Genomic DNA, 24,714 nt, shown 5'->3' with positions numbered 1-24,714 from the left:
GTATAATATTCTCTTTACTCCTAGTTGTAGAATTTCCACTCAGCCAGCCCTCCTGTGGCTCTGGACGTTGACCTTTCCCTGGATCAAGCTTAATTTGACTTGGTTGTTCCAGGCGGCAATCTCTGGTGTTAACCTATGCCGCCATCTTCGGTTCTCTTGCTGAACATTTTATCTAATGATTATAATTCCTGAATTAGTGATAATTGATCACTGATTTAATCTCCATAAACAGAAATATTGAAAAAATTTTATCTCACTGTGTCTTTTAAGGCACCTCAACATGTTTTGTGTTGAAAGGGTTACTAGCTTCTTACGCAGCAGGAACAGAAGTGATGTTCTATTCAAACTTTGTACCCTTTCTTGGCCAGCACCACCAGTATGTAAAGATTCGGAGTTCAGACCCAGTTCTCAACTTCAGGGCAAAATTCCCATTAAATACTTTATGCACCATCTGTCTATGGGTATAGTTTCAAAAGGCGCCTTTCTTTTTGACAATGGCTTCGATGTAATTCTCTAAGCAGTCTGCACATACAAAACTAATTTATAAAATAACTCTTGATAATTTCAAAGCAAAGAAAAAGGTTTATTTTTCCCTCTGAGTCACTTTTTGGGGGATGGCACAGTATGAGCAATTATTTCAGTGTTGTCACCATTTCACTTAAAATTAAATGGCACCTCATGGACAAAGGATAGTCATGGATACAATCAGTTATTCTTCCCACTCCATTATGTGCACAAAGGCCTTTGTTTTTCTGGTTATTGCTATGCCACATTTTTTTAGCCTGTTCGGTTCTTGGATTTTTTGTTTTGTTAAGCAGCCTGTGATCTAAAAACTACCAATGAAGAAAGAATACTTTGTGAGAAAGGTCAAATTGTCAGGCTTCCGCTACCTGTCCTTCCCAAGCACCAAGGCAGTCTAACCTGCCTGGCATGACCCAGGAGGGGCTCTGGCCAGGGCTGTGACCCCCGCAGATAAGGTTGGGGAGCAACATTAAGGGAGTGACTTCAGCGTGCATCCTGGCTGTTTGGATGTGGAACTCCTGTAACCCCCACCTCATTGAGCAATATGTTTTGAACTAAAATTGCTGATTTCTAAAATAAGTTTTATTTAATTCACCACAAGACTGAGAATATAGCAGGAATCGTTGTATAGCTGATCAAATTCTGGCAAGCATTGGTATGGCACAGAATGAAGTGTGTTTTAAAACTGGTGAAAATAGCTATCAATGATGTGATTTTATAATGTTGAAGGAAAAATAACTAAAATAATTCAGTTGAAATATGGAACACTGGTGAATGTACGTCCCCTGTATCATATGATTTTAAATAATAGAGCACCCTTCATTGCTCCCAGGGCTGAGTCATGAAACACATGTTGGTCAATTTTGTCTGAGTGCCAAAGCACGATTGCTTTCTCTCTAGAAAGCTAACCAATTGATTTAGGAATAATCTTTACCAAAAATATATATATTCTGGCCAATCTCCATTTGGGTGCATGATGATCCAGCCAAGGCCATCCTAGGTTGCCCCAGAATTGGGTTCCAGGTCAGCTTGTCCATGAGTCTGTGACTTTACCCAGGTCCCTAACCTCAGTGACTCTCAGTGGATAACATGGAAAGCAGTATGAAAGAAGTTTGGAAAATATACACTGTGATCCAGGTACATGTGTCCTCTTTGCTGAGTTTCTGTCTCTATTCCGAGGCCTCTGCCTCCATTGTCTCCTTTGATTCTCACAAAAGCCCCATAGAAACTATGATTGCCCCATTTTACAGAGGGGAAAACTAAGACGTGGAGAGATCAAATAATGTCGCTTGGTGTGAGAGCCTGGATTCAAGCCCATGCTTTCTGTCTTCAAAGGCAACACTCTTAATTTCTACTAGCCTGTAGGAACCATTTGTATTTGTATGAAATTCTATATTTTTTTTATCTCTTTTGCTCCCTCCCTCCCTCCCTTCCTCCCTCTCTCCGTGTGTGTGTGTGTGTGTGTGTGTGTGTGTGTGTGTGTGTGTAAGAGACAGAATCTTGAGAAAGTGTCCCTTTATTTCCATTTGCTTTTAAGGTTTCATGTTTTAAGTCAATTAAAATCTTTAGGGTTTAAGAATTAAATAAATCTAAAAGTGGTTGTAGCTAATAGCATTACCAGATAGAAAGAATACAAATCTGTCAAGACGAAGTTCAAGTTTTGAGTTCTGAGTGGGTCAGAGAAGATAGTGGGGTATGTAGTAAATAAGAATATACAAAAACCCAGCTGGGTGTGACTCAGTGGGGCACATAGGAGGCAACCAATCAATGATTCCCTCTTATCTCTCCCGTCCTCTCTGAAATATATGTATATACATCTATATGAATATATAAAAAAGATCTTTTTTCTATTTAACTAAATCAGGTTATTTTCCTTTTTCTCTTTTAAGGGATGGGAGAGACATGGTGGGTTCTGTTACAAAATTGACACAGAACTTCGAAACTTCGACCATGCCGCCAGTGGGTATTACTGTCCTCCTGCACTTGTGACCATTACAAACAGGTAACATAGAACTTCCTGTCAGAAACATGACTGTGCTTTGACGTGAGGACCCTTGGAATGATAAAATCTAGCCATAATAAGTAACTGATCAAAATCTAAGTGTACTGTACAATAGAGTATTAAAATATTGGTTAAGATGAATTTAAGTCATAGGATGTTACTCCTCAATTGATTTTTGAGTAAATTAAGGTGACTTTTTACTTTCCATAAAGATTTATCTATTATCTAGCTTTGCTAATATATTCAGTTGCATTTAGATTTTATCTTTTGTTTGTAATAGAAAATAAATATGTTAGTTAGCATTAATTTTTTAAAAATTTAATGTGTCTGAGTCACGTGTTTTTGTTTTGTTTTCTTAGAACAAAAGTAAGTATAACTAAACTGTGGAGGTTTCAAATATTCAAATGCTTGCTCATTGAGTCTTAGGTCTGTTTGTTTAGAATTAGACACCTCAGTGCACAGGTGTCTTCTCGATGCCAACAGAGAAACCGTGCTCTTTTGACACTCTGTACAATTCACAGTGTGCTATGGTGTGTCGCAGGGAATAAATGCACCAAAGGCAGAAGTGGCCTCAATGTCTCTATCGTATCAGAAGGACAGTGAGGGCTGTGAAACTGACTCCTCCCTGCTGAAGACAAAAGTAGTTCTATGAAAAAACTACAGCACCTGCAAAGCAAGCCACTTTCTTTTTCACCCAGGCAGGCATTGCCTTTAAAATACCCGTGAGCGCTGGCTGGGTGACTTGGTTAGAGCATTGTCTGGTATACCAGAAAGGTTGTGAGTTCATTTCCTGGTCAGGGCACATACCTAGGTTGAGGGTTCGATCCTCGGTTGGGGTGTGAATGGGAGGCAACTGTTTCTCTCTCTCTCCCTCTCCTGCCTCTCCCTCCCTTTCCCCCTCCTTTCCTCTCTTTCTAAAATAAAAATGTATACTTGGGTGAGAATTAAATTTTTTTTCAAATACCCATGAATATCAGAAAATAGAACAATGGTTTCATTGGCAAAATAAATTGCCTGGTAAAGCATTTTATGCTCAGGAGACGCTTCCTGTGGAGGATAGCTCTGCCTTTGATGAGCTAGTGTTGTTTTCAGTTCTACCTTTCTCCTTCCCAAGTGGGGAAAAAGCCATTATCCTCAATTTGTTAATTCCCTAAAAAGGTTTTAAGAGTACCTTGGATTGGAAGTCTTCCAGTCAGAATCAACATAGGACTTTATTCAGAGGTCTGACCAAAAAACTATGCTCTTTTGCTAATTATTTTTTAATTAATGATGTTTTCACTGAAGAAAATAAGTATAATTGTCTGACCTTTTTAAAACGTCTTATTCTTTCTCTCTCTCTGTGTGTGTGTGTGTAATGTTTATTGAGTGCCTGTCATATACTTGGTACTATGTTAACTATTTTTCATATGTTATCTGACTTTGTTAAAATCCAATAGTCAAGAGTTTGTTAGAAAATTACTTATTGAACTAGAGGCCTGTTGCAGGAAGATTCCTCCAAGAATAGGGCTTCGCCCCCGCCTCTGCCGTCTCAGCTCCCTCCTGCTTCCCACCGCCTCCCGCTGCTGCCCACCACCCTCCGCCCCACCGTGCCCCGGCTCCACTCACACCTCCCGCCTCCACCACCTTGGCTCCATTCCTGTCTCTGCCGCCTCTACTTTGCTCCTTTTTGCAGGGCTTGGCTTCCTTCTATGTTGTCTTCAGACTTTACTCCCAGCCGGTATATGCAAATTAACCGCCATCTTGGTTGGGTTAATTTGCATACAGTTGCTCTGATTGACTGGTGGGCATAGCGAAGGTATGGTCAATTAGCATCTTTGTCTTTTATTAGTGTCGATACCTATTTTGTGAGAGGCATCATATTGGTAGGTTATAGCAAATAAAGAAAAGGCGTGGTGTAATCGTGGTGCTACTTGCAGGCCAGCAGCTGAAGAAATAGAAAATAGGTATGTAAAACAAGTAAAGAATGTAGGATAACATCATAAATGGATAAGCTCAAAGTGACATTACAGATTACTCATAGTGCCAAAGTGAGCCAGGGCAAGGCAGGTCTGTTAGAGTTCGAGTGCTCCATTTTCTAAACACCTTTGGGGACTTTCATACAAATGATAGAAAGTGTTTAGGAAAATATTACTGTTTTATTTCCCCCAGAGCTGAATATAAGAGTATGCTGTGAATATTTTAAAATTTTTCTTTGATTAATTGTATTCAGTAGCCAATGCTAATGTGGGGTCCAACTCTAAAGCAGAAGAATGGCACAGGTACGCTTGTTTTTGTCTCAGCCTTGACCTCCGAGGCCTGCCCAGGTGACCTTGTGCTGGCGTGCTACTCAGCCCCCAGCCAACCTCCCCACCTTACCACAGGTTCACCCCAGTGAGTCTGTCCCAGGCAGGTAACATACATGTGCACTGCTCTGTAAACATGTCTATATCCAAAGCAGTGACTCCAACATGAGACATGCAGAGTGAGGGAAGGAAGGGCCTCATACTCCTGAACTTTATTCATTCAGACCCTAACAGGTAAGATATAAAAGCTACACAGCACGGCTCTTTGAGTGACAATACATGTTCAGATATTTTTCACAGCAAAATTTGTCTGAGAAGGTTTGGCAATGGAAAGTCCCCCCAGATCCAGGAGTGTCCACTAGCAGCCTGGGTAATCATCTTCCTCTATTACTGATTCCCCTTTGAGTTAAGGCACTCCTGTCACTCACCAGTACCCAAGCTTGTAGTTGCTAATTGATTTTCCACTCTTCTGCACAACTGAGAGACAGGTTTGATAGGCACACTTAGAGCCACCTGCTACAAATTACTTCTTTCTCTTGTTATCGCTAACTGCTCCTGATCTAGAACTTTTAACACTTTGTGGAACAAGAAGGAAAGGAAAACAGACCCCTATTGCTGAATAACAGAATTTTATTTGCTTGTTAACTGTTACCAAATTTTTAAAGTCTGGCCACTTTGCTTCCCGACAGAGCATGAATGCAGAGCTTGCGTTCCAAAGTTACCATGGATAATTGCCTAAATGCCTGTGTATCTAAATCTTGAATCGATCAGTCATGGAATATTTGGTACAAAATAATCCAAATGCCATTCAATTTTGTGAATTTTGCCAAAAGTGAGAAATCCTGCAACATATCATTTTCTCCTAAGTTTAAATGTGCATTATTTTCAAGCATATTTACAGCTCTGTTATTTTTCTGCAACCACTGTATCTCCCAGACATATTTACAGTTAACTTTTTTATTGTGGTAAAATATACATAAAGAAAAAGTTATAATTTTAACAATTTTCAAGTGTGCAGTTCAGTGGCGTTAACTACAGTCATATTATTGTGCAATCATCACCACCATCCATCTTCACAACATTTTCATCTTCCCAAACTGAATTCTGTGCCCATTAAACAATAACTCTCCATTCTCACTGGCCCCCAGCCTCTGGCTACCACCATCCTATTTCTCTGTCTGAGGTTGACTACCCTAGGTAAGTAGTATCACTCAGTAGTTGTCCTTTTGTGCCTGGCTTATTGCCCTTAGCCTAATATCCTCCAAGTTAATCCTCTGGAGCATGTGTTAGAATTTCCTTCTTTTTAAGGCTGAATAATATTCTATAGTAAAGATACACCACATTTTGCTTATCCATTCATCCATCAATAGACATAAGATGTTTTTACCTTTTGGCTATTGTGAATAATGCTGCTGTGAATATGAATGTACAAATATCTTTTAAATCCCTGCTTTCAATTATTTGGGGTAATACACCCAGATACTGGGTACATTTTGATTCAGATGATGAATTGATGTTAATTTTTTGAGGAACAGTTATACTCATTTTTAGCTGCACCATTTCACCATTTTAATTCCCAACAGTGCACAAAGGTTCCAATTCCTTTGCATCCTGGCCACACTTGTTCTTTTCTGTTATTTTTTTTAATTTAAATTCTTTATTATTGAAAGTATTACATATGTCTCCTATTTCCCCCATTGACCTCTTCCAGCTGCTCCCACTCCCCGCCACATGGCCTCGCCGCCTACTGTCTGTGTCCAATGGTTATGCTTACATGCATGCATACACGTCCTTTGGTTGATCTCTTTTCCTCTCCCTACCCCTCCCCTACCTTCCCTCTGAGGTATGATGGTCTGTTCGATGTTTCTCTGTCTCTATTTTTGTTCATAGGCATCTTAATGGGTATGAAGTGGTGTTTCACTGTGATTTTGACTTGCATTTTTGTAATAATGATATTGAGCATCTTCCATTGCTTATTATCATCTGTATATCTTCTTTAAAGAAATGTCTATTCAAGTCCTTTTCCCATTTTTTTTTAATTGTTCTCTGTTACTGAGTTGTAGGATTTCTTTAAATATTCTAGGTAGTAATTCCTCATCAGATACATAATTTGCAAATATTTTTTTCTATTCTATGGGTTGCCTTTTCACTCTGTTGATAGTGCCCTTTGATGTGCAAAAGTTTTTAAGTCCAACTTATCTAGTTCTTACTTGTTATCTCTGCATTTGGTGTCATAGCCAAAAAGTCATTGCCAAATGCAGTGTCGTGACATTTTCTCATGTTTTCTTCTAAGAGTTTTTTAGTTTTAGCTCTTACATTTAGGTCTTTGATCCACTTTGAATGAATTTTTGTAAATGGTGTAAGATAAGAGTCCAATTTTATTCTTTTGCAAGTGGAAACCTAGTTTCCCCTGAATCCTTGCTGAAAATATTGCCTTTTCCCTTACTGTCTTGGCACCTTTGTCAAAAACCATTTGACCATATACATGAGGGTTTATTTCTGGGTCCTGTATTCTGTTTCATTGGTTTCTATGTCTTTCTTTATGCCAGTACCACACCATTTTGATTACTGTACTTTTTAGTAAGTTTTAAAGTCAGGAAATGTGAGAGCTCCAACTTTGTTCTTCTTTTTATCTTTGTTTTTGCTATTCAGAGCCCCTTGAAATTTTATATGAACTTTAAAATGGAATTTTCTACTTGTGCAATATATATCTTGATAGAGATTACATTCAATCTGTAGATTGCTTTGTGTGGTATGCCTATTTTAAGAATAAGTCTTCCAATTAATGGGATGACTTTCCATCTAATTGTGTCTTCTTTAATTTCCTTCAGCAATATGTTGTAGTTTTCAATGTACAACTCTTTTATCTCCTTGGTTAGGATTATTCCCAAGTATTTCATTCTTTTTGATGCTATTATAAACGGATTTGTTTGTGGTTTTTCTTTTCAGCTTGTTCATTGTTAGTATATAAAAATGCAACTGATTTCTGTGTGTTGACAACTTTACAGAATTTGTTTATTAGTTCTGTTTTTTGTACAATGCAGTTAACTTTCTTTCTAAACCATATTTTAATCACCCCTTTTTAAGTTACACAATAAAAACATTCTCATTGATACAAATCCAAGCAAACCAGAAGAATGTAGACTAAAAAGTGAAAGTGCCCCTTCACCTCTACTATTCTCCCCTCCCAACCCATCCTACTCTGCTCCCCAGAGGTAACTGCCATTAATAGTGTGGTGCTTGCTCCTCTGGGGTTTGTTCTTGTGTATTTTCTACGTCTGTATTTCTCTTCTAGCTTTTTGCAACTAACAATATTCAAAAACTTAACATTGCTAGTTCTTGAGGAATGCCACCAGAAACTTCTGGCAATAATGATCATGATGTGTGTCTCCCATTTCAAATCTACTGATATTCTCTTTCTACTCTTTATTTATATGAGCTCAACAATAGAGTCACTTATTGTAAAATGCCATTTAAAATGTTAATTGTTGTGTTATTGGGAGAAATCCAATTGCAATTACTCTATTCAAAACTGAGTCCTTTCTAACCCAGTCCCATTATGAGGTGTTTGGGTTGTTTTATTTTTTTAACTGAAATAGCTCTCTAGTGAAGCTACTTCCAATGTATTACTTTTCAATCTCTTTTTTCAGGTAATACAAATGCAATCATTACAGTATTGCTGTCTGCTAAGTACTGTGTTGTTCACAGACAAGAAACATCTTTTTTTCAGCTACATATCGCTGGCTAACCTGATGAAAAAATGTAATGTTCAATTAGTGATTTGAGTTAAAAAAAATACCCCCTTTTGAAGTATATACTTTTGAAATGCAAAATGTTTATTTTTAAATAAAAATATTGGTCAATGTATGCAAAAACTGTGTATTGCTATCTTCAAATGCATTTTTTTCTTGTGATGAGAGCTTTTTTTTCAAATGCATTTTTAAATTAAAATTTAATGTTTAGCAACATGAGCAACAATTTCCTTAAACTGATGGAAGTTTAAGATATATTTTTCTTGCTTACACTAAAAACACACATTTGATTTCTTAACTTTTTAAAGGATCTGATTGGAAAATTAATTTCTTTCTGATTCTAAGAATTATCTTCCTATAAAATTTGATTTTTTAAGTAAGTACACACAAGTTAAATATTTTATCATTTGTGTTGCTTTTATAAGAATAACAAAAAAAATGTTTACTGAATTCCTTAGAGATAACATTTTATCCTGGCTCAATAATAATATAAAACCATGTACATATGGTTATTTTTTGTTCCTTAAATCATGACATTTGCATTAAACAACTTCAGTGAAAACAACCAAAAAGGCCAGATATCATAAAGCCCTGGAATATTTGCAAATGAGGAATTCTAAAACACAAGGCCAGAAAAGACTTTAAAAGGTCGTCTGCTCTATTACTATAAAGGTAGAGGTTTTGCAACCCTTTTAGTGTTTGGAGCCACGTAGAGTGGTAAAGATTATAAAACAGTGATGGTGAACCTATGACACGTGTGTCAGAGGTGACACGCAAACTCATTTTTTTGGTTGATTTTTCTTTGTTAAATGACATTTAAATATATAAAATAAATATCAAAAACATAAGTCATTGTTTTACTATGGTTGCAAATATCAAAAAATTTCTATATGTGACACAGCACCAGAGTTAAGTTGGGGTTTTTCAAAGTGCTGACACGCTGAGCTCAAAAGGTTCGCCATCACTGTTATAAAATGTTCTCTTGTTTCTTTATCAGTTGCATACAGACATAACTGCATGCTGTTATCCAGAGTTAATTTCTTAGAATATATGGCTTTAAAAAAAGATCTATTTGCTGAATTTCTTTATTAACAATGCCATCTTCTAAATTAGACTGAGAAAACTAGAATCCTGTTTTGATTTGAAGGTTCTAGGATTTAATGTATGAGAATTATATGCAACTACTTTAAAAAAGTATGCTTGCCAATTAAAAAACGGAAGGTTTCTATTGTTTTAAGCAATGATAAATGGAGATAAAATAGCAAACCAGAGTGGACTAAATAAATCTACAACCAGCAAGGGACAAAAGCAAAATGTTGTCATGAATAACGATACTAGCGTCCAAGTTCACAGACAACGTGATTTCTCTCCATTATCTGATAGATGTCATGGTACGAACTAATGGAAGAACCAGCAATGTCCCTTGGGTTCTTAGAACTGGCACAGTGAATGGTGTCTTGGCTACAGCTTCCATGGTGCAGTGCCTTCCTGGCCTTCTAGCACAGCAGTTTGAGGCACTGGGCATGTTAATGACGTGACTCACTATTTAGCTTCACCCTTCTTCCTTTTGAAGCACCTTTACAAAAGGTTCTGCCCACTGCGATCTGGTTACAAAAGAACGTTTCTAATTTCAAATGGGTGCTGGTACCTACAGAAGAAATTTACTAAAGCGCGATGAAAATCCATGTGCTTGGCCAAGATGAGGATCATGGACAACTAAGACCTAGAACTGCTGCTAGTGATGTTCATCGGGCAGTTTAAAATGTTACTCCTTTGTGTCATTTGCCTTGCTCCCCTATTTCCTTTGAGAGTCCTCAGTTCTTAAATGGCCCCATTGCTTTTGCTTCCCTGTGCAAGTTAAGGATGCATGGTCAGGAAAAAACGCAAAATTGGATGAAAAAGTCTAATTTGCTTTCTTGTTAGGTTTCCTGGGTAATTTCATCAGGCCTTTCCTTTCCCGCTGACTCAGCAAGTCTGTCCAAAAATCAGCCCTGTTTGAAATGTTTCTTCAGAACGTTATATGTACTGAAAATAAACTTTTCAAGATAGCTTCCAACTTCGCTTAAAATTTCAAGGCTGGTTAAATTTTAACACATCTTTCTTTTTCTGCCGTCATGTGAAAGCATATAGACAAGTTTCCTAGATTCTGCTTCTGATTCATTTGGGTTGGGTAGGGAGCTTTGCCACCAATCAATGAACACTAACTCATTCAGCTGTTTGGAGGAAATGCTGCTGGCTGCACTTCCTTGGGTTCATTTCTAGGGTTTTAAATTTATCTTCAGTGAATTTGCATATCTGAACACATTTGAATAAGTCAAGGACTCCACGTACCTGTGAAAAACTGATTTGGGAGACATAAAATTGCTACTCCAATCTCTGTCTCGTTTTCACCAGGCAAGTGTGCAGAGTGGGTGCATGTGAGCTCTGCTGGCAGATGCTCACCCAGAAAAGCATAATATCCTTCCTTCTCCCCTCTGCCACCCCTCATCTCATGCACATTATGGGTTGGGGTGTGCCGCATGGGGTGTGATTGCAAAGTAAGGTACGTATTATACCAAAAAAATGTATTATTTCTGGCTTCATGGACTTTACCATCTATACTTCGAAACTGGAGCTAAACTCTAGTCCTTGAAAGAATGAAGCCCTTTCTGTAAGAGTCAAATTCTCCTCATGTATGTATTTCTGGGAATTACACTGACATTTTGCATTTATGAATGATGTCCAGGGACTTTGGGTATTTTTCTGCTCCATGTTCTAAAGAATTCATGAGAAATGTTTATTCTGGTGCCATTCTGTGCACCTTATGATGTTTTAATGGCATTTTTAATTGCCCAGAAACTTACATAAATAACCATTTCCTTTCCCCCTTTTTAAGGTTTGAACAGGCTTTTATTACCAGTCTGATCAGTAGTGTGGTAAAAACAAAAGACAGTTATTTTTGGATAGCTCTCCAAGACCAGAATGACACAGGAGAATATACCTGGAAGACAGCAGGGCAGATGTCTGAGCCGGTGCGGTACACACACTGGAATGCCCATCAGCCTCGTGAGTAGAGGGACTGCGACACCACTGTTCCCTCCTGTTTCCTTTGCTCCAAATTATTCCTAGCCTTTGATCCACCTCCTGTGATTCTTCCTTAATGTTTTCTTAATGCATAAATCAACCAAAACAATTACCACAGGTCCTCAGGGGGTGACATATGGCCGGTCATTTTTAAAAGTCTAATCCATACGAGTCATTTGACGTGTTCAAGGTGCAATTCATTGCTCAAGGCCGAATGTGCCTTTATTAGCAGAAGTCCAATTTCTCCCTCTTAAATTCTGTCCAATAATCCCAGGGACTTAGTTGAGAATAGTGCCTGATACTTCAGGGTGAATAGGCACTGTAAATGCCCACATATGGAAGCCTTTCAGCAGTTCACAATCACTGCCCTGTGACTTGCTGAAGAAGCTTGACCCATTACTTAGGAAACATTCTTGTTAGTCCATCTCCTCTGTGGACTCTGTGGTATCTTAGCAGGATTCCAGAGTCGCAGCTCTATCAGTTCATTCAGGTGTGCTCAGCTCTGGATCCCAAAGCACGAAACTGTGCCAGGTTAGCCAGTTCCAGAGAAGCTAATGGCTTTAGCCACAATCTACACCCGAACTAGCCCCTGTGGAATAAGCCTAAAGCCGTTGTATTAAGCTTAAGTTACCAACCTAGGCTCAACACCTCTTTCTATTAGTGTGAATTTCTATTTGAGTGACTTGGTCCCTTTCTTGCTTATGGATCTGAATCAAGGCTGTTCCAATAGACATAGGCAGGAGGTTATCTCTAGATTTGTATCTGGAGCAAATGGGTTAGTGACTTCAGGTTCTTCCCTGAGGAAAGAGAAATACTGTTATAATAATAACTATGGTATCAAATATTAGTCAAAGGGCTAAATATACTAAAGATAGAGATTATCAGAATGGATCAAAAAATACACTATATGTTGTCTACAAGAAACCCATTTTAAATATAAAGGCACATATATTAGAAGTAAAAGGGTAAAGAAATGCTAACATTAATCAAAAGAGGCAGAAATAGCTGTATTAATTTCAGACAGAACAGATTTCAGAACAAGGAAAGTTTTCAGTGATAAAAGGGACATTACATAATGATAAAAGAGTCGGTACTCTAAGACAAAACGCTCTTTAATGTGTTTCCACCTAACAACCGAGTGACAAAATACAGGAGGGAAAACTGATAGAACTGCAAGAAGAAATAGATAAATCTATTATTATAGTCAGAGACTTTAACACTCCTCTACGAGAAATGGACAGATCCAGCAGGCAGAAAATCAGTAAGGACCAAGTTGAACTCAACAGCACCATCAATCAACTAGATATAATTGACATCTATAGATTATAACATTCAGCAACAGCAGATTACACATTCTCCTCAAACTCACATGGAACATTCATCAAGACATACCACATTTGGGCCATAAAACACACCTTTCCAACTTTAAAAAGAATAGAAATCATACACTTTTTGCTCTCAGACCACAGTGGAATTAAAGTAGACATTAATAGCAGAAAGATAGCTGGAAAATCTCCAAATACTTGGAGATTAAATTGTACACTTCTAAATAACACATGGGTCAAAAAAACAAATTTTAAGAGAAATTTTAAAATATTTTAAACTAAGTGAAAATTAAAATACAATTTATTAAAATGTGTGAGGTGCAGAGAAAACAGTGTATAGAGCAGTGGTTCTCAACCTTCCTAATGCCGCAACCCTTTAATACAGTTCCTCATGTTGTGGTGACCCCAAATTTCATTGTTACAAATTGAACATAATTAAAGCATAGTGATTAATCACATAAACAATATGTAATTATATATGTGTTTTCCGATGGTCTTAGGCAACCCCTGTGAAAGGGTCGTTCGACCCCCAAAGGGGTCGCGACCCACAGGTTGAGAACCACTGGTGTAGAGGGGAAATTTAGCATTGAATGCATATATTAGAAAAGAAAGATCAAAGCAATCATCTAAACTTTCACTTTAGGAAACTAGAAAAAAGAAGAGCAAATTACATGCAAAGTATTCAGGAAAAAAGAATTACAGCTTAATCAATGGCATTGAAACTAGAAAATCAGTAAAACCAAAAGCTGATTCTTTGAAAATATTAATGAAATTGAGAAGCCCCTAATCAGGCTCTCTAAATAAGAAGAGAGAAGACACAAATATTATAAATAAAAGAGGGGACATCACTACAGATTCCATGGACATTAAAAAGGTAATAAGAAATATTATATACAACTTAGACCTTATACCCTATACAGAAATTAACTCAAAATGGATTATAGACCTAAATACAACATGCAAAGCTATAACACTTCCAGAGAAAAGCAAATAAAACAAAACCTAGATGACCTTGGGTATGCAAAGACTTTTTAGATACAACAACAAAGTCACAATGCATGAAATAAATAATTGATGAGATGGACTTCATTAAAACTGAAAATTTCTGTTTGATAAAAATAATATCAGGAAAATGAGAATACAAGCCACACACTGGGAGAAAGTATTTGCTGAAACCACATTTGATAAAAGACTTATCCAAAATATAGAAGGAACTCTTAAAACTCAACAAGAAAATAAAGAACCCAATTTAAAAATGGACAAAAGGCCTAAGTTAAAGAAGATATATAGATAGCAAGTAAGCATATGAAAATGTTTAACATATGTCATTAGGAAATTGCAAATCAGAACAATGATATATCACCGCACACCTATTAGAAGGACCAAGATCCAAAACACTGACCACACAAAATGCTGATGAGGATGTGGAGCAACAGGAATATCTCACACATTGCTGGTGGGAATGCAAAATGGTTCAGCCACTTTCCTTTTACTTTTGCATATGTTTTATTTTTAAAATTTACCTTTTTTGTTTAAAGTATTATAGATGTCCCACACCCAGGCCTTCACCAAACTATTGTCTGTGCCCGTGGGTTATGCATATAAGTTCTTTGGTTAATCTCTCCCCCCCCCCCTCCCCCCAACCCCTACCACTTCCCTCTGAGATTCATTAGTCTGTTCCATAGTACAGCCACTTTTGAAGAGTTTGTCAGTTTCTTACAGAACTAAACATACTCTTACTATACGATCCAGCAATCACACTCCTTGGTATTTGCCCAAATGAATTGGAAACAGGTTCACACTAAAAGCAACACATGGATTGCCAAAACTGATAAGCAAGCAAGACATCCTTCAGTGGGTGAGTGGATAATTAAACTGTGGTACATCCAGACAATGGCATGCTATTCAGTGCTAAAAAGAAATGAGCTATCAAGCAATGAAAAGAAATGAAGGAAACTTAAATGCATATTGCTAAGAGAAAAAAGCCAATCTGAAAAGGCTACATACTGTGTGATTTCAACCATATGACATTCTGGAAAAGGCAAAACTATAGGACCATTAAAAGATGAGTGGTTGCCAGGGGTTAGTGGGAAGGGACAGATGGTGGACATATGCCTTTATATTTTTGTTCAAACCCATAGAATGTTCAACACCAAGAGTGAACCCTGATTTAAACTATGGACTTTGGGTGATAATGGTGTGTCAATATAGGTTTATGGATTTTAACAGATATACCATTGTGGTATGGGATGTCAATAGCGGGGTGGTTTGTGTATGTGAAGGCAGGGGGCATAAATAAAGTTGTACTTGCCACTGTTTTCCTGTGAACTTAAAATACTCTCAAATATATAGCTTATTATTGTTTTATAAAACTTTACTTTTTAAAGATGTATGCCAGATGAAGTTAAAACAAGATGTTTTTGAGTGCGTACGCATCAGTTTAGAAAATTTATAGAGTAACTGGGGACTTTGCATAGCTCTAAACAAGAAACATCCCAGTTCACTTAATAAACAACCTTCTCATTCTGCAGACCTATGAATAGTATTAAAATGCAGAGATTAATAAAGTTCCATGTCATACTTTTACTGAAAAAAAAAAAAAAGCTCGGGTATCATTTCTAATATACTTTGGAATTTAAGAATGTCTATACCTGTCAAAACAAATTAATACATTTTGAGTAGACAAAATTCTTGGTTTTTAATGTTACCTTCCTTGGGGCATATTTGGATGTCTAAAAGCTGGAACGGAAGCAGAGCTCCTTGTCATTCATGAGTTTCTGCTATAATTTGAGTGGCACTACTTTTTTCTCTTTTCCCTGAAGCAAAAATAATACCATGATGCTCAGTTTGGCAGCTCCTGCTGATTGACACTGAGTAAATTGTCTCTGAATAAGATAAAAATGTAAATCCTTTTTGGAAGAAAATAGCAATATAAGAGCCCCTGTGTTTCCTTTTTTCTTTTAAGTTGCAGCTCGCAGAAACACCATCCTAAATAATTTTTCCTTCCTCTCTCTCTCTCTCTCTCTCTCTCTCTCTCTCACACACACACACACACACACTCCTTGGCTTAGTCCCCATGTCAAAATCTTAATCCAGCCCAGACTTACTATATAAATTGACCCCTGAGTAGGAAGCCTGCAGCCTTTCTATAAACTCAACCAAGATTCTCTCCTATGTCAGATTATCAAAATAGTCGATCTGTAGTGGAATCACAGTTGTGCCACTTTTTTCAACTTTGCGCCATGTTCTCCATGTAATATAATGACCCACCATATACCCATCACCCGGTGTCATCAACTCTCAACTCATGGTCCATCTTGTTTCACCTATATCCCCACCCACTCCCCCACTTCCCATGTTGTTTCATAGTAAATCTCGGGGGTTATATTGTTTCATCCATAAATATTTTAGTATTATTTCTAAAAGATAAAGACTTCTTTTTTAAAAAATGAATATAATACGAGTATCATACCTAAAAGTAATTAACTACAATTAATAACAAGTCTTCCATGTTCAAATTTCTAAAGGACCAATAAATATTATATAATGTATTTTACAGTTTGTTTGAATTGGGATTCTGGAAACTTTCACACATTGCAATTGGTTGATAAGTCTCCTAAAATCCCTTTTAATTTCTAGGTTTCCCTTTTCCTTGGCCCTGCCTCTTTTGTATTTATTGATGCCTAGATCCATTGACCCATGAAGGGTTTTTTCATTGGTAGCTGGGGGAGGGAATACAGTTTTACAAAGGTGTCATTTCTTTCAATCAATATTTTTGTTACTTTGTGACACAGTTTTCACAAGAAAGACAGAATAAATGCTTAATTCCTTCCCTTTACTAGTTTTTTAAATGATTATTTGTTTATAAGCATCCTGCAACAGTGACTAGTTTTTTCATTGATTTCTGAGAGGAAGGGAGAGGGAGAGTGATAAAAACATCGATGATGAGCGAGAATCATTGATCGGCTGCCTCCTGCATGCCCCACACTGGGGATTGAGCCCGAAACCCAGGCATGTGCCCTTGACCATTATCAAACCCAGGACCCTTCAGTCTACAGGCCGATGCTCTGTCCATTGAGCAAAACCAGCTAGAGTAGTGACCAGTTTTTTAAGCATTACCATGAAGTAAGGGTTTTAAATATGTTTGATATGTTTTAGTCCACTGCAATTGTTATATTTTTTTTAATGAAAATGAAAATCTCAAGCACTACCTCCTGAGTCCTTTTAATATAACATTGGTAGTCTTCGTGCTATCCTGCTATCTGGTCTGACAAGATGCAGATTGCTGATCTGGATCTAGAAACATCCATTTCATCAAGGAACTCTGGTTCATCTTAATGGGAAATGGTATTATTTCAGTATCACAATCCACCCATAGGAGTGCTCACTGCTTGTTGGTTTGTGATGAAATAATTCTCAAGTTCAAACTGATATTTTCAACTTGAATTCAGGACAACAAGGGTTTTTGATTAACCTGTTTTATGTATGCATTCCTTTTCTTTCATGCCAAAATTCCCTGTTCTCAAAGCACTAGGAAATTCTGAGGTTTTTATTAAAACAAACAATACAACAAAGAGACTCTGTGGTAGTTGGTATTTTGAGAGAAATAACTATTCAGAAAACAGTTTTGAGCCTTATTAACTAGTGCCATTAATTAAAGGGAAAATGACAAATAGGGCCTTTCTCATTTAGGGGGATGCTAATGCATTGAAACTAAAATGGACTTTGGACTTTGATTAAAGATTCAATGTAAATGGAGGCTGCTCAATAGTGAAAGAAAACAAATAAGTCCACACTAGCTAGGACATTCAAAAATGCTTTCCCAAGTTTCATAGAGTTTCATAGATGCCTGTATATCTATGTAACCCTTTGAAATCACTATTTTGCATCCATCCCAAACCCAGACTCTGACAACGGCTTTGTGTTTCTAGATCTAGATGCCCCTGCAGAACAGGCATATTTCATGCACGTAGGATAACGCCAGGGCACATTTACCCGAACTGTCCCAAGTCAGGGGAAATCTGCCAGTGACCAGGAAAATGGGTCCCAGTAAAGGAAGGCTGATCTGTTTTCTTGCTCAGAGAGAGTAGTAAAAAGCATGCCCAATCAGCCGATAGACAGGCCAATCCACTATAAGGTTTCTCAGAAGTCTGAAACAACTACCACATAAGTGACAACAAGCTCAATCTGAGCACCCTTTGGTGCTTTATATAATTACTAGAGGCCTGGTGCATGAATTCGTGCACCAATGGAGTCCCTTGGCCTGGCCTGTGGGATTAGGCCGAAACCGGCTCTCCAACATCTCCCAAAGGATCCCGGATTGCGAGTGGACACAGGCCAGCCTGAGGGAACCCACCAGTGCATGATCAGGGCCGGGGAGGGAAGCAGGAGGTTGGCCAGCCTGGGAGGGACCGCAGGCGGGCTCCAGGGTGTGTCCGGCTCATCTTGCTCAGTCCTGATCAGCTGGACCTCAGCAGCAAACTAACCTACTGGTCAGAGCATCTGCCTCCTGGTGGTCAGTGCACGTCATAGTGAGCAGTTGAGTAGCCTTAGCATATCATTAGCATATTATGCTTTGATTGGTTGAACAGCCAACTGGATGACCAGATACTTAGCATATTAGGCTTTTATTATATAAGATATGAGTAACTGTCATACAAGGTAAAGATGTAGTCATAGATATTCAGGTAAATGCTGTAGCCACACAAAGAAGAGAACATGGCCAGGGGCATGAGAGGGAGCTCCATGGAAATGCAGGCACATTATCTGAGGGGAAGATTCAGTCCTTCATTCAACAACTACTTACTGAATTCCCGCCTATGCTGTACCTTAACATTGTCTCATAGTAGAGTCAAATAAATCTGCTTTGAAATTCTAGAACAAGTCCTCATTAACTATGTAGACTTAGGCAAGTTAATAAGCCTCTGTGCCTCCGGTTTTCCATTTGCAAACTGCAAATACTAATATCTGCCTCAGATAGTTTTTGAAGTTCAACAGAGAACGGACCATATAAAATGTCTAGCACAGTATCAGGCAGATAGACAGAACACCTTCCCTGTCCCAATGGCTTCACTTTTTTCCATGTCGAATCTCAGAGGGAAGACAGGGATGGATGGGTGGGTGGGAAGAGATCAACCAAAGAACTTGTATGTATATATGCATAACCCATGGACACAGACAATAGGGTGATGGAGGCCTGGGGCAGTGTGTGTGTGTGGGGGGGGGGGGCTCGAGCTATAAGGGGTCAATGGGAGACAAAAGGGGACATATGTAACACTTTTAACAATAAAAAATTTAAAAAACAGAGATAGATAGAAGATAGATAGATAGATAGATAGATAGAGAGATAGATAGATAGATAGATAGATAGATAGAGAAAGCCCAGCTACAGTTCCCTCCTGGCCCTGAAGTATTTGGCCAGAGAGGAGGAACGCGGAGCCTTTCCCAGCTCAGTTCATCTTACATGGTGAGAGAGCTTTGCCAAATGGAAGAGACTGGAATGGTGAACTGGAATTTCTTAAAAGACTGGAAGATTTTCCATTCATGTTTGAGGAAGAGAGTGGGGGAGGAGGGCTTGAGGGAGGGTAAGACAGGTTAGGAGAATTAGTTTAAATGTGAGCTTCGCCACTTTGGAATAGGGTGATAGTTTTTCTTCTCCAAAGGGAGAAGCAAACGAGTTGTTGAATTTCAGAACAATTTCTCTGGGAGAAAAACCACCTCTTCTCTTTCCCACACCCTACCCTTATTTTTTGGCTTTGCAAGCATCCCCACAATATGTGATTATAAATTCAGTTTATACCTGCCTTAGCCCAGTCTCCCTTTATTACACCACTTTACTGCTTCTTTGGGGCTGAGATTCTAAAATTTGGGTCAAATGTTCCATTAAGTTAACCGCTTTAGAATAGCAGTAACACTCCTGAAGCACTGCGCATCTTCATAGCCGTTCACAGACATCTCTTCTCCACTAATGAAGATGAGTTGAGTGTCCATAGTATCCAAACCCAAAGCTATTTAATCACTGTCTGATGGGGGAAAGTAAGGCAAAATGCAAGGCCAACAAAACAGTACATTACATTTTAAACTTGCTGATTCAAGCTTTATAAAAATTCTTTGAACCTGCAGGCAGAACTCATGCCACAAAATTCCAGCTTCTTAAGGAAAACAGCCAAAATAAGAATCTCTAAGCAACATCTTAGGGGTGGGTGTAGCCCTTGATATTTTGGGGGTGACTTTTAAAACATGGTTTCATTTCATTTTCATTCAAACCCACGAGAAGAACAGAGATGATTATTCCCATATTCTAGATAAGCTTTTTTGTTTTGTGATGAATATAACCTCTTTAAGTTTTGAGTTACTACATGTTTGTGCTGGGACTAGACCCCCTAGACCTACGGCTCCAAGTCAAAAGCTGCTGGGAAAGGAAGGATGGAGGAAACAGATGGGAGTTCATGGGTCCCTTCCTCTTTCACCAGAGCAGCCCTATGAGTGTAAGACTTTGAGCTTTGGTGTGGATTCCACAGTTCAGTTTTATCAGAATTTCATCATACAGAGCATGCGGCATCTCCTTTATTGTTCATGACCCTGCTAGATTTTGAGCTGCATTTTGAAACTGCGTTCAGCAGTACTGCAAGGCTGCACACACGGGAGGTTGTGGTTATATGCTATAACCACATCTCCTCCTTGTCTGGCCCCCAACATGCCATCTTTAACACTAACTAGCTGTTCTGGTCAATGGAACCCACTAATGGCCTTCCTATGGACCAACTTTCTCTTGACTTGCTTTTATTCTGTGTGAGTCATACTAATTACGTTTCCTTGTTTAAGACGCGTCATTTTCACCTTTGCAGGTTTGTTTGATACGTCAGTGTGCACACACACAGGACTGTGAGCTTCTTGCAGATGGGTGCTGCCTTGTTACTGTTCTACCCAGCGTGCACCCAGGATTGTTGAAGACACAAGCAGTTGTTCTTTAGCTCCCTTATTCTTTCTCTAGTTTACACTCCCCGTTCCTTCAGGAGAAGTTCTTTGTGCAGCTTTGTCTTTTTTCTTCTCTCACTCTTCCTTTTTCCCCCTCTTTAGTCTTTCTGTCAGCATAAAACAACCAAAGGTAATTCCCTGTATCTAAAAAAATGAAACCACTCCTTCTGAAGGGAAATTAAGCAAGTCAAATATCTAGTACTGAGTGACTACATTTTTTAAAAGCTCCTTTAGATCGAGAGTCATCACAAGTCTTCAGATGCTTCATCTATAATCAGTTGCTTTTTTTATATAAGCACTCCTTGAAAATTCTTTTCTCTTTCTCATCCTTCAAAGCTCAGCTCAGACGTTGCTGCAAATTCTTTACTGATACTCCAAGGCAGATTCCACCATCCTTCTGAAGTCTCCCACGGAAATCTGGATACACGGTTCCTATAGCACTTCCCACATTATGTTGCCTGCAATTAAGTGCTTATGAGTCCGTGCCTCACACTAAATTAAGAATTGGGTTTTGTTTGTTTTGTGTTGTGTTATCCTTCTGTCTCTCACAGCTCACATACAGCCTAGCCTGGTATATACTTGTAGATGCACCATTTTCTTGTTGTTGAATGTTGATTTAATTAATTAGATGATCACTATGGATTTAAAAACAAAAGCTCACTCTTTCTCTGTTTTTATTTTGTTTTTGGAATGGTATTATCTTCTACGATACACTGAAATTCAAAGTGTACTTTTTGGCTTATGAGTTATGTGGATTTGATGACAACTTTGAGGATCTTAACTTAGAAATTATTTCTATGGGGGAAAATGTTTTATTTTTCAAGATGTTCAAACATACAGATAATAATAAAATGCAGTTTTGTCCATAACTAGAAGGCCTTTTCCTTTTCCTGAAGTCTGCCCCTACTCCTGCCCCCAGAGTTTCACCCTGCTTTAGAATTTATCTCATTCTCTCTACTCTACCAAGGTTTACAGTTTGGTTTTCTGTTGTGTCCCTTGCAAATACCTTGAATCCATCACTCACATATTATTTCCCGCTCAACCTACTTCTCAGAGGATACACACTATACATTTTTCATTGTTGATTTGTCACAATGGCATCTCAAAGCACAATATGCATACATACTCAAGAAATAGTGAATTAGACCTGTTTTCTGCACAGTTCAAAATTCAGTAATTCAATGTAGAGGGATGTTGGTGTTTGATGAGATGGGAGATATTTCAGTTTCAAGTTGGAACAGCTCCTAGTTTTCCATCATTTGTCATCTGAGCTCAAGATGTCCAAATTTCAAGCTTCATCGTCTCTATTCTCTCACTTTTCTATCTTCTATTCTTTTCTCCGGGGAGGAGGAGAAATGAGATAATTATGCCAATAAAGTATTCTTTTTCACCTTTACTGTTCTTGTCGGAGTACTTCATTTTGAGATGTCAATTATTCAACATTCTAAAGAGGTCTTCTGAGCACAAAGTGTTCTAGTCGAATGATGTTAGAAGTGTTGCTTTCTGCTTTAGGCTACAGTGGTGGCTGTGTTGTCATGCGAGGAAGGAGTCCACCTGGCCGCTGGGAAGTGAAGGACTGCACGCACTTTAAAGCAATGTCCCTGTGCAAGCAGCCAGTGGAAAGCCGGGAGAAAACTGAGCATGAAGAGAGATGGCCTTTTCACCCCTGCTATTTAAGCTGGGAGTCAGAGCCGGGCCTGGCAAGCTGCTTCAAGGTGAGGTCAAGGTTACATGGGCATTCTCAAATGGACCAACATTATTTAAATTTTGTCCATGTATCCAAAATTCTTTATTCCAGAACAGTGTTTGGCACACAGAGGTGGTTGATTAATATTTGTTAACTGTCTCTATCATTTCATTTGTAGTCCAAAATAATTTTTAAGATAAAAGAATGACGTATCCCTGGTGACACTGAAGTCCTCCTCATAAAGATTGATGTTGGGTTCCCAGTCACTATTGTTCTGGGTATGAAAATGATGTAATTCCATATCATGTGTAAACAAATGAATGAAGTCCTCATTACAGAATACTATACTACCATCCTGCTGCTACAGATAGCTTTGCCGCTTGCCAGACACCTAAAGATAAAACAAATTAATACACACAGTTGATATGTATGTGTGGGTATATAAATAAATGTTGAAGAAATTTCTTTTTGCAAAGCAGCTTTAGATCTTAGATTTAAATCAGCACCTACAATCTTCTTGTCAGAAATATGTATTTTTGAAATTTGATGTTTTTGTTTGACGGTTTTGTCTTTGGTTTATTTTATAAATAGAGATTTCCAAAATCAAGGGAGATAGCTCTTTTCTGGTATGTGGGCATTTGCAAAGCATAATGAAGATGGCTTCTCTCTCTAGAGATATTGCATATCTATAGATGGCATGAAATACCTGTCAATGCACTCAATTTAAATATTCATGTGTATAATCCTACATTAATTTCATGCAATAATAGGCCTAGAAGTGACCTCACAGAGCAATAAGTTGAACCTTAGAAAGGAGTAAGTTGACGCTAGCGAGATGAAGTGATTTACCCAAGATCACAACTATATATTGACAGAGTTGGAATAAACTCCTGATCTTGGAACTCCTTTTTCTACTGCCTATTACCCTAACACGTCAGCAAATGTCTGGTGTGTTTGATGGGCATGATGGTAGGATTTATTAATTTGAAGTGATTTGAGAAAAGGTTACCAAAGGAGGTGAGTTTTGACATATAATTTAAAAGATGGAAAGGCTGTGCTATGGTCCACAGGACTGGGAAACCTATTCCTTCTGGTCTCAGCAGATCAGAGCCTCGTGAAGGCTGGCACTAGAGGCTCAGGCTTAGTATTGGGCAGTTAAAAATGAGGAGGTTGCAGAGGCACTGGATCCAGAGCTCTGGGTCTTAGATCCCTCATCCTTGATCTTAAATAAAATCAAAAGCAGACCCTCCATTTGACTGACTTCTTCCTGTTACTGTGAGGACTTAAAAAAAAAAAAAAAAAAGGACAGTTGAGAAACAGCAGAGAATTTAGGCACAACTATACCCAAAGACCCTAGAATTAGACCTGCCCTAGGTCCCAGGTCTCATTTTTCATTTCTTGCCATGGGTCAGCCAGATTCATGATCATACAGCCAATTCTAATTTGTCAGAAGGCAATCTGGAGGGACAGAAATCCATGGGCTCTGGAAGCAGGGAGTATTGGGTCTAATCCTAGCTCTGCCTGTTCATAGCTGTGTGACCTGAAATTTGTAATCTGTCTTAGTCTGACTCTCCTCATCTCTTGACAAACATTTAATAAGGGACAAGTCACAGGAAATTTCGGAGAAAAAAAAGAATCTTCAAGCAGCTTATTGATAAAAACAGTTTATTATATACTCATAAAGTTGTGAGAATAAAATGAGATAATGGTTTTACAATAGACATATCTTAATTCAATAAATGCTATTTCCTCCTACTGGCTCAAGCTTTAATAAAGAATAATGACAACAATTATATATATTACTATTATTTCCATGTCCAGAATCAAATAGCCTTACCCTTTCTGTGACAGGGTCAACTCTTTTTTCTTTTACTATACAGGTATTTCATAGTGAAAAAGTACTGATGAAGAGAACATGGGGAGAAGCTGAAGCATTTTGTGAAGAATTTGGAGCTCATCTTGCAAGCTTTGCCCATATCGAGGAAGAGAATTTTGTGAATAAGCTTTTACATTCAAAATTTAATCGGTAAATACTCGTTAATTTTTGAAAATTACAGTCAAATGTTCTGTCTCCCAGTAATGGCTACTTAGGAATGAGTATCCC

General features: G+C 38.2%; 1 protein-coding gene across 1 annotated transcript in view; it reads left to right on the top strand.

Annotated features, from left to right (window-relative positions):
- The window catches only part of PLA2R1 (phospholipase A2 receptor 1), a 116,319-nt gene that overhangs the window by 27,965 nt on the left and 63,640 nt on the right, over window positions 1–24,714 (top strand). The window contains exons 9-12 of the mRNA XM_015565741.1: window positions 2,412–2,524; window positions 11,434–11,603; window positions 22,436–22,638; window positions 24,491–24,636. Of these exons, the coding sequence (XP_015421227.1) occupies window positions 2,412–2,524; window positions 11,434–11,603; window positions 22,436–22,638; window positions 24,491–24,636 (632 nt within the window). The remainder of the gene's footprint in view (window positions 1–2,411; window positions 2,525–11,433; window positions 11,604–22,435; window positions 22,639–24,490; window positions 24,637–24,714) is intronic.

This window comes from Myotis davidii, unplaced genomic scaffold (genome assembly GCF_000327345.1).
Source record: "Myotis davidii unplaced genomic scaffold, ASM32734v1 scaffold59, whole genome shotgun sequence".
Taxonomy (NCBI): Eukaryota; Metazoa; Chordata; class Mammalia; order Chiroptera; family Vespertilionidae; genus Myotis; species Myotis davidii.
The sequence above is the reverse complement of the archived record's forward strand: the minus strand, read 5'-3'. Positions and strand labels throughout refer to the sequence as shown.